The sequence below is a fragment of the Venturia canescens genome, chromosome 3, assembly GCF_019457755.1.
Source record: "Venturia canescens isolate UGA chromosome 3, ASM1945775v1, whole genome shotgun sequence".
NCBI lineage: Eukaryota > Metazoa > Arthropoda > Insecta > Hymenoptera > Ichneumonidae > Venturia > Venturia canescens.
The window spans coordinates 4,865-16,095 of record NC_057423.1 but is presented as its reverse complement, the minus strand read 5'-3'; the positions used below and the strand labels follow the sequence as shown (position 1 = coordinate 16,095).

The window sequence follows — 11,231 nt, the reverse complement described above, 5'->3', positions numbered from 1 at the left end:
AATATTGTTGACCCTTCTGAAAACACACGGTGTCGTTGTTGTACGATTGAATAAAATTAAGGCAGTGTAAGCAATCCTTCGTTTATTTTTATTTTCAAATAAAAATCTTTTCTAAATCTAGCGAAATGATTAACGGGCAGCTTGATTATTTTTCAGAAAGAGCATTGTCTTTGCTTTATTATCAAAATATCTGCGAGAGTATACATGAAAAATCGTATCTTTGCGTCGCTCGCCAAACGGAGAATAATTCTTTATCGCGAACGCGCGTCGGGCAGCAAGGACCATTTCTTTTCAAGAGAGCCCTCTACCCCGCGAGTAGTTTTTACCGCGAGAGTTTGTATTGTTTTTTTTTAACAATTTTTTAATATTATTATGAGTGAACCTTGGTTTTCGTCGTCATACCATTTGTACTTAATTCTTCTAAATTAATGCTTTTGTAATCAATTTAATATGCTTTTGAAATTTGAGAATTTGAGGACGCGGATAAAAAAAGCGGACCAGGCTTTTACTACTATCAAGTACCGATTTCTCCGTACCCTTTCACGAGAGTACCGGGGTTTCTCATTAAACTTTTCTTTTTCTATACATATATATATATATATTTCCAGTTCAGACAACCTCACATCGATGCGTCTTGAATTTCTCCTTTGTTTTACGCATTCTCCAATGTACACCCCAAATAAAGTACATCTTGGCAGAAATTTTACCGGTTCTTGTTGCATTTATAAACGATATAATAAATAGAGACTCGAAAATTGTTGTAAAAATGAACTTCTGAAAGTTGGATTTGTCGAATATCGTTATGCACAGAAAAACTATATTGCAAATAGAAAAAATATTGAAAAATGTTCTGAGTAGTTGACTTGGTCCAGCAGCTCCACCAAATGTACTCCGGCAAAAATCTAATTCAGGCTCGTCATACGTCATATAGTTCGTCATACGTTTCCATTTCTTCCATGGAATGCAAATTGTAAAATCGAGTACGAAGTGGTTTCACGTAATATCACTTTAGAAAAATTTATAACCTGCTAGAAAAAATTCTAAAAATTCTTTACCCTCATCCCCATAATTATATATATAATATCTCATACTAAAAACTCTTGCTGAATTTTTTATGTGCATGCAAAATAAAAATTCTCTAAAATACCACTTGTTCTATCTATGCTAATCGATTTTTTTTAGTTATATCATCGATTCACCGGTTGTACGAGCTTTTCGTTTTTCATTTCACGGTAAACGGAAAGATTTTCTTTTTTTTATTGCATCATGTTAAACTTGATTAACGAAACGAGACTGCAATTTCGGGCATCAAATTTTGTAACGTGTGTCACACAGCCCTTCGTTCTCGGATTAGCCGATTTTTGACTAGCGTCCAGGTTCTTACTCGTGAATGTACCCGCATTCTCGACGTTCGATATGGAACAACAAGTATATGAAAAAGAAAACGTTAAAGGAATTAAGTACAGTTCGGTTACCCCGTGCGTTTGCGTGTGTCTTATCACATTAATTACGGCGAGCAGGCCTATGGAGAGAAGTGCTCAATTATATAAGTTTATATACTGGATGCCCAAAGTTAAACGATTAATATTAATAATAATAATAATAATAATAATAAACGAGTAAACTGGTCCTGATGTAGTCACAGCGGATATTAAGCGGCGAAAGTATTCCTTGATAACGAAAAAATATTTTTCAATTATCTCTATTCAATACTCCATACTGAACGCTAAAAATTAAACTAGATAAGAATATAAAAATTCAACATCGCAATCGATTCGCCAGTAACTCAAATCTTTCATTGTGCGATTACCTATTTTGTTTCGTTCGTAAGAGATCCCTACGACCGAGAAAACTGACAAACTTTCCATCCGTATAAGAATTCGCTGTTTAAATTTCTTTCATTCCATCATTTTTTTTTTCCTTACAGCAGTTTAATTTTTTTTTCTTAATTAGAAAAATCTGACAATAAGGATTCACCTCGGAATTGCAAATCGATGCTATTTTATCGCATTTACATGGCATAATAAAATGATATTTCAAATGATTTATCGAGACTGTAACCTCGGGGATTTTTTTTTCCCCTCTATATGGCATTCGCGCAACAATACTCATAAAAGCGTAATCGATTTTAATCAGTTTTGGCACGAAAAGCAGATAAGGCTTAACTCGTCAGCTGAGGAAGAGCCAAACGTTTGAGCGAAAAATCTAATATCCACCCTTTTTTTTAAATTGTCTCTCTTGAGACTGAAAAATCGTGGGCCTTTCTTTACAAATACTTGTTTTTGATATCCTACCAGATTCGATCTATTCATTTCAGCTTTTGCCATAACGATTATGTTTTAATACGAGAATTACCGAGTCCATTTGAATTTCTAATTCGCTCGATTGGCTTCTGATAAATATCGATGTGGATAAATTTCGATAGTTGTGAGGACGTGAAATAGTTATTAGTAAACTAGTTACCGATAAATAAGTGATTTTAAACTTTTCGAATTGAAATACGATCCCGCCTGCCCAAGTTTGAATCGTCGAACCCTTATAGGAGGATCCTTGTGATTGCGTAGGTATGCGAAGGAGTAGATTGAAAAAAATCGACTCGGATTAAATAACATGATTTAGGCACAAGGTGAAAAGATCTTCTCGTTAAAATACTAGAGGATCTCTCGAATCTTCGTTGTTTTAGTTATTGCTTGATCGTTAATAGGCAATTCAAGTTTCTCAGAGCACTAAGGAATGTGGAAATATTTTCATAGTTGCATAATCATCGAGGACCTGAAACAAATATATCAATAGAGTGAAAAATATTGAATCACTTTGGTATAAAACTTTATTCTTCATTTATTCGACTTTCGTTTTACTGACCTCTTTGAGCGCCTCCTTGGTAAGTTTTGGATACGAGTAAGTAAATCCCGTTTTGCTTGGTAATTTGTCCGGAAACAAGTATAAGTGTTTATTATAAAGAAGTTCCTGGTCGATGTAAGGCGACAACGGACTATTTTCGACTCCGTCCTGGCTGCATGCTTCTGCCCATGGACCCATATGCTTGTCGTTCACTTCTTCTACCACAGAACTCATGTCAGCCTGTTGAAGACAGATGCGCCAATTTTGCTTATACAAAATATTGCTCGAAACGCGGTGGTTCCCTAGATGCGTCGTTGGATACAAACGGTCTCAAGCATAAAAATCGACAAATGCTAGTGCGAACATATTCTGACCAAAAGTGACATTCCCTTGGTAAAACCCCAAACAGTTGTTGCCGAATCGTTCATTCAGGTATGCGATTTTAAGAAATAAAATTGAATGATCTTTGCTAAAACCTTTGCGAAAGTAGACAGTGTTGTTCCCCAGTAATCGTGATTGATGTTGAAGAGCTCCGAGACCGAGGCGCTTATAGAACCTTGGGTCGAATCTCCCTCGTCAACGAGATTGTAAATTTGGCCTAACGTGTCCTCCCGCTCAGCGACATGCCACATTGCACGAGCAACATCCCTCACGTGAACGGTATTCATGTGAAGATCCGCTCCCCATAACAATTTCATCATTTCACCAAGATGCTTGTAAACAGCACCAACAACCAAACGTGGAGCTTTGGATATATAAAAATAGTTTTATCATAACTATAAAAATTATTTTTATACCTTTCGAATACTGGAGTGATTCAAAAAAATAGTAAAACTATAATGCGCATCGGTATCGACGAAGAAACCTTTTTTCAGAATTATTTGAAAACAATTGACAAAATTCTTCGGCGTGTTTCTGGTAACAACGAGTCGTCAAAAACTGAAAACCGTTGAGAAATTGTAATGATCGCTTGATGATTCTTCGGAAACATTCGAATCGATCATAAAATTCATTGTTCGGCTTCAATCACAGAATAATGTTAGATAGAAAATATTTCCTGATAATCAATCCTTTCTCGTATTTCTTAATATTATTATTCTTGCGTCGTTTCGAGTGGAATATCTGTTTAATGTAGAGTAACTAACTATATTTGCTATGAAAACGAATAAAGAAAATTTCCACGATTTTGAAGATACACATGAGAAAGAATAGTCAAATTTTTTTAACAAACAAACCTCAACGGTGGAAAGAAATATCAATATTTCAAATACCAATTGGTAGTGAAAAAGTTTTCAAGTCTCTTGCCAATTATTCTTGGTAGCAGATCGGCTTATTTATTAAAAGCATGTAATATTTCAAATGAATATCTCGATCGGTTCTAGATGCAGAGACTTATTAATCTTGCTATAGATATTAAATTTGATAGAAAAATTTTGGCAAAACCAAGTCAAGACGGGCAGCGTATTTATACTCGAGATTGGGTCATTTCCCCTGACTTGTTATGTTCAAGTGGTCGCCATTTGTAGATTTGAAATTAAAATAAAATAAAAAAAAAAAAAAAAAAAAAACCCTGCTCGTCCTTACCCAAACCATTGCGATCTCCTGGACCATAAATTATGGCGGGTCTTAATATTGTGTACTTAAGGCCCGGAATATTTTTCAAATCATGCTCCACTTGGAGTTTGTATTTTGCCACAAAAGTCCAGGGGTCGCATGAGTCCTCTTCTTTGTGCGGAGCTTTTTCAGATGAGCTCAAATTTCCCGATGAAATTTCAACATAACGTTCAACCCCAATTTTAGCAGCATGTTGAGCACAGTTGATGCTTAACTTGTAAATACCTTCCTTGTAAACAGGATCTGTCTGGCCGCTCTTAGTTTCTCCAGCACAGTTGAATACATAATCTAGCCGAGTATCGCCGGCAAAAGCGTTTTGGCACGATACTACAACAAAGATTTTTATGCAATCAATAACAGGGTGAACAAAATAATGGGGCGCTACCGAGAATGGTATATGTTTTTCTGATCATAATTCGATTTCATATAAATTTGAGGATTTGCCAGGTTGTTATAAATCTCTAAAAATTCAAAAAAAATTGCAGCAAAATGTCCTACAAAATACATAAATTTTTCATACCTGGATTGATAAGATTAGCGCTTCTAAAATCAACGATAGGATTGTCAAATATATTCTGAAGATTTTTATTAAGCCAAGCAGTTTGCGGAGGAACTTTGTCAACGACTCGCAGTGACGATACCAGCTGATTTTCCACAAGATAAGCCACAAGGTGTCGTCCCACAAAGCCACATCCTGTGTAAAAATATGAAAATTATCCTCTACGCCAATATTTATCAAGCCGAGTTGACTATATCAAAGAGGATACGGACAGTTGAGATTTATCTATGCGTTGCTTGAAGTATCATAACGAACGAAATATTTTTGAATTTTTTAAAGATAAAAAATTTCATTATCATTATCGGATAACATATAATGACAGAACTCTCGGCACAATGAAATTTTTAAATTTGAAAATAATTTTTTTCTAAAACTGATTCAATATCGAAACTTTACAGTCTCAACTTCAGCCTCATAAATTAACAAAAAGCGTAAATTCGATAAAATTATTAATTTAGAATCACCCCCTAGAACGATGACGCTAGGCTTCCTGCCGTTCGTCGTGGTAGTTGCCATAATGTATTATCATTTAAAGACCAAACTTTTGTTTCACTATCGTGGCTCTCTCGTAGTTTTTTACATTAAAAAAAAACCGATAAGCAATCCACGTTGTTTTTAATTTCGGAGGAATCCTTTACTCGCACATCAGAAGGAATGTACAATTAAAAAGACTTTGGAGACGACGAGCAACATCACAGAATTTCACGAGCGTAAGATAAGAAATTCAATTGATTAATAAACGGTGCACGAATTCCCAAACTGTCATGCTCGTGCGATGTTGTTCTTCTTCTTCTTCTTCTTCTCCTTTTTGGCTAGGCTCACTTCTGCATCGTCCGTGAGACACTAGCCTGAATGGCTAAATGGCTATCTCCCACTGAGGGCATGTGTCACTCGCCGTGAGAATATACATCGCCGCGGACGGTAAGGCGAGATGTCGCCATGGTAATTTTAGTTGTGGATCCGCCTTTACTCGATATTTCCCCTCGAGCCGCTCGAGCCAATCATCGAGCGAATTGCCACGATCCGCATGGTAGCGGCGGGAAATAAGAAGCGTGTTCGGTGTCTCGTTTACGTACGTTTTTTCTCTAGCGATGCGTTTACTCTTAATTTATTCATCTGATATCGTTCTCGCAAAGATGGAATGATTGTAATGAAATTTTTTCATCGCCACATTGCAGTAGTATAAATAATTGCGTATGACAAAACACAACCGCACCACCCCGCCCGCCGTCCACCCCGTCGTCGCCGCGGGCAACAAAAATGAGAGTATGACACGAAAATAAAAACGAAACGATATAACGAAAATCCAAACAAAAAACAACCACGGATAGAGATGACGCGCATGACGAAAAAAATTTCGGAAACTGCCGTGGAAATGACAAGAAAAATGCTAAGAAAAGGAGAAAATAAAAAAGTGGAGCATATGAAACGGAGGAGAGAGAAATCGAGCTTCGCAAGCTTCAGGAAATTGCTCAACTCAGCAGTATTTACTACCGTGATTTGCAAAATTTTGAGAGAAATCCACGTCTTTCGCATCTCATTCACATGGTTATGAACGTTGTTAAATTCGTAAGTCGTTACTTTTACCACCGTCGTCGTCATCGTCGTCCATCGTCGTCGTCGTCGTGAAATTTTCGAACCTTGGAATTTTTTTTTTATCGTTCATTACAACTTTGATTCATCCGATCCAGAATCGCGTGAAACATGTTTCAAATCCATCGTGGAATGTCGATTTTTCGATTTTCGAAAATTTTTTAATTTTCGTGAACTCGATGTTTTGAACCCACCGTACGAGGTCATTTACCGTCGACTTAGCGTCGTCCATCGTCGAAGTTTATTCCTCATTACCATTTTGAAGCTGAAAACTTGATATGCAATTACGAATTTCTTCCTTTTTCCTGTGTCTCGCAAGGAATTCGATTATCCTCACAGACTTGTGCAGAACACAAATTCTAGATACCTCGAGAGCATGGTCCCAGAGACCGGAAAATCGATCACCGAAGGGTTAGCGGAAATATAGCAAAAAGAAATTATTTGCTCATGTCAAAGTTTGACGTATATCACTGATAGGATGCAACAAATAATGGATATAGAAATAATTGAAACGATATATACCGATAAAAGTTTCATGTCCGCCACACTGTCAATTAGTGATTTGCACGAGGTTCCTCTATTACACTTGTTCTCTTGACTGAATAATTTTTTTCTCGAATCAAGAGTATGGATCAGTCGACTAACCTCACTTGGAATTTTCTGTTTCAAAGAATTTAGATTTCGAAATTTGCAGTTATCTCTCTCGCACTCACGGTTGCGATATACCGACTGATCCATCCTCTTAATGTACTTAACTATGTATGTATTTGAAAGAGATGGAAAAACATTTATGAATGGTCTGCAGCAGGTCACAGGTATTTATATTAGCATTTGACTATCACGGCAAGTGATTAACATGCACGGTGCGTCACTCAACATGCAGGCAGTAAAAAAGAAGGAAAATCATAATAAACGGATACTGTTTTTTATCAAATTTTTTATGTGAAATTTTGATTGACTATTATTGCTATCGTTAACATAACATTTCGCGTGCCGAGTCTCTGCAGATTTTTGATAATTACAAAAGTTTCAAAATTTCAAGATCTTCATTGCTCCGTTGACGTAATTTTTGCGAATGGTATTACTCCGGTATACCACCACATCGTGATAATTATTTTGCGACCTCGTTGAAATTATTTTACTATTGTCGTTTTCATTATACTCAATATGTAAGCAGTTTTCTAGCGATGCGTTATAAAGATACGTACCAGAACAATGACAACACTGTGAACGGAAAATGTTCTCGTATACACACTAATAACAGCCTTAAAAAACATGTTTTAATCGAAATTCATCCCACCGCTACATATTATCTTTCCAAATATCGACACGGAATGGCGGCGAATGAACGAGTTCTGAATAATTGAGCATATCTTTATCGAAAGAATTTCGAATTTTTCATATATTTTTTATTTAGGTTCGACGCGTTTATCTTATCTCTAATTCAGTACGTATTCACTTTTGGCTTTGACAATTAAACCAAAACCTCGATTTTTCTTTTAAAACAGGCATCATATATTTTTCTTTAATTGTTTGCACACCGCTGTTGTTGTACCGTCGAAATAAGTGGAAATAGTGACAGAAAAATTTCACGAGATGAAATAAAGTAGTGCTGTTGGTCTGCACTAGGACATTAATCAAATTCTGACAAAATTTGCGAACATACATAATATAAAAAATTATAGTACGATAACGCAGTATAGAGAGTTTCACACACGTTTGAAAAGATAACACCCTAGTTTAGTAGATGATATGCTTGGCCATGGTACAATTGTACATATGCACAAAATATGTGCACTCATGTGATCGCGGAAATAAGAGAGCTAACTGATGGAGTAATTATAAAAAAAAAAACTCTACAAAAGCATGCCTCTGATAAAATACTTTCGAGCTAGAAAGATATCGTAAAAAAGCTTTTTCGCAAAAATGAGACAGCGTTCGTTATAGTTGAGAACAACAAATATCAATACAAGTGCTCGAGAAAAATAACAAAACAAGTAAAAAAATATCTCGCAAGAATAAAAAAATATGAACTGAATGACGAGAGAGCAAGAGGTCAATGAAAAAAAGCGCTTGGAACGACCAGAAGTGGTTATGTTCGTTTGAAATACAATTGGATTGCTTCTTTAGAGTTGTCGTCAATAGAGCGATGTATCACGAAGGTCGGTCACGTCCAGATGAAGAAAGAGCAAAACGTACAGCGTAAGAAACCAGCGTTCCCTGTCTTCCTACAGATTCCATTTCGACTCCATGTTTTGATAATAACACTGTATAACAGAAGAAAATATATTGAAGAGCAAAATAGGAAAATCACTAATAATCAAGAGACTCGGTAGAGTCTCGGGATAAGTACATTGTCAGCCCTGTCGTCTCTGCTGACCCGAGGCTCTCGCCGAGACTATACTTTCTCTGAATAAAACGATTCGCACTGGTGGGGGTAAAATTGGCATGTGATTTTGTTGAATTGCAAAGCTCAGGAGCAATCATTTAGTTTATGTGTTTTGAGACAATTTTTTAATTTTTTCCCCTTACTTTTTTGTAATTAACTGAAACTGCCAACTGTGACACATCTATTTTTCAAAGACCACAGTTGTAGAGATTTTTCAAGGATGTAGAGTTGCGGCGGAGACTGCGTTTCTTCAAACAAGTGAAAATAGTGTGGAAAAAACGAGCAAGAATTACCGACAATTACAGTTACATCAAATTTAGCATCTCTTTTAATAAAATCCATCTTTTTTTACCATTTCAAAAATCATGAAGCAGCACAATATTGGCAAATATTTGAAGGCGATTTGCATTTAACGAAAGTGTAATTTTTTATATCAAAACTCACCATGAATAGATTGCTGTTAATGCTGTTTTATGTAAACATCCACCAATGAAAAAGCCGATTTGCACTATCTTACATGGCAAGATGTTGTTACGATGATTCTTTGCTCGATTCTCCATTCTAAGGACCCCTATTTTCTCGAGACGCAACGACGACATTCGAACTGTTGCAGAGATTCAATTTGTTCCCAATACGAGTGTTTCCTTTCGTAGGTGCAACTGTTGCCTCGTTGTCAGTCACTGCAACGTTCCAGCAGAGTCAACCGTTGGAGGAACCATTTTCTTTGCGCAATTGCTTCACTCGACTCATCTCTACGCCACTAACGTTGATTCGCATAGCACGAAACGATTGTCTGAAATTGAGTCAACAGTTTTAACCTTGGTTACGGAGCTGCTCATTGCTTTCTTGTTGAATTTACTGTGCTAACGCTGCTTTTCTTATTGCTCCACATTAAACATCTTCCCATCTCAAAGTATTTGCCATGTTCTAGTTCTGATTACGTTAAGAATAATTAATAAATAAGAATAATTAATTAGATTTTTCGTTACAACCGTTAATAACTTTGAGGACTCGATTAGGAGGCTGCATATAAAAATGATAAATGCATGAATTAGCTTGAAAATGTGTACGGATTGATTCTGTACTTATTTAATATGAATATTTGTATCATGACTGATAAACTCACCGTAAATGTGCAACACTCCTGCTTATTTAAACCATGGGATTTATTTTGTAGTACGTGCTCCATCGCAGATTGCTCAAACTATCAAATTTCTCAAGCTCCCGCACCAAAGTTATATTTCAGATGTTGAAAACCTACTGATCTTTCCATCTGCAATGAGACGGTCAATTGAGCAAATCGACGTTCATGAGATATTCAAAACAGTGATAGAATGCTTTCGAAGCCGAGATCGTTTCATATCATGAATAAAAAACTATCAGTTTTTTCCTCGCTCGCGAGCATCAAACTTTCGTCTTGTTTGACATGTCGATGAAACTACGCACCTTTAGGTTGTTGGATCCGCACGATTTAGAGGATACTCGAGTTGAATAAGTTGACTGTTTTTTTGTCTCAAAAAACTGTCCACCCATTCTCCATGTAAATAAGTTGGACGAGCTCCGAGATCCAAGAGAGTGGCAAATTTTTCACCTCCATAAAGATCGTAAAAATCACAAGCCTTCCGAATGTTTATAAGAGTCACTTGACTGATTCACCTGTGAATAAAACGCGAATCTTAATAATTGACCGGAACAAACAGATTATCCGGGACTATGTATTAAAAATACATTTCTCGCCTAACGGACATCGTAAATAAGTCACCGGGATTCGAAGAACATGGACGCGCCACAGTTCTGTAGAGTTTGTTGGATTATTCAGGATGAGCAGGAATGGTTTTAGTGGATCAATTAGTACACGGTACACGTTGATGATAAGCGATGAAGAAAGATAACTTTATTTAATACAAAAGAAATCGACGTTACTACGCTCGACACGTTTTCCGGAAGACTGACCTTCCCCCCCTCTCAACCGTCCACACACACGCTCCTCTCGTCGACAGCTCAAAACTGTCTTTCCCCCCATATAGGGCAGCACATGCAGGCGCGGGAGATACGAGTTCTTTAAACTCACTTTCTCAACAGAGTTAACGGAATAAAACAACATGCACGTATACATGCACAAACATTGAATTTGGAAGATGTGATCAGATGGGTCAGTCAGCTGCTGGGTATACCCGAAAAACCATTGATTCAACTTTCGCGTTATTATGATGAAACAATCACTTTGTAAATTAT

General features: G+C 36.6%; 1 protein-coding gene across 5 annotated transcripts; it reads right to left on the bottom strand.

The window, feature by feature from the left end:
• Positions 1-145: 145 nt before the first annotated feature.
• On the bottom strand, positions 146-10,969 carry LOC122407725 (uncharacterized protein YbjS). Of its 5 annotated transcripts, XM_043414118.1 has the most exons (11): positions 10,725-10,969; positions 10,443-10,652; positions 10,123-10,269; positions 9,989-10,019; positions 9,441-9,789; positions 5,479-8,874; positions 4,976-5,149; positions 4,426-4,782; positions 3,318-3,586; positions 2,863-3,081; positions 146-2,772 (listed from the first exon to the last, which is right to left on the bottom strand). In XM_043414118.1, exons 6-11 carry the CDS (start codon positions 5,528-5,530, stop codon positions 2,719-2,721), a joined length of 1,125 nt encoding a protein of 374 aa, XP_043270053.1. In that variant the 5' UTR covers positions 5,531-8,874; positions 9,441-9,789; positions 9,989-10,019; positions 10,123-10,269; positions 10,443-10,652; positions 10,725-10,969; the 3' UTR covers positions 146-2,718. The 5 variants fall into 5 exon arrangements, with proteins under 5 accessions (XP_043270053.1, XP_043270051.1, XP_043270055.1 ...); XM_043414116.1 differs by lacking the exon at positions 9,989-10,019; XM_043414120.1 differs by lacking the exon at positions 9,989-10,019 and having other exon boundaries at positions 9,514-9,789.
• Between the last annotated feature and the right edge of the window lie 262 nt (positions 10,970-11,231).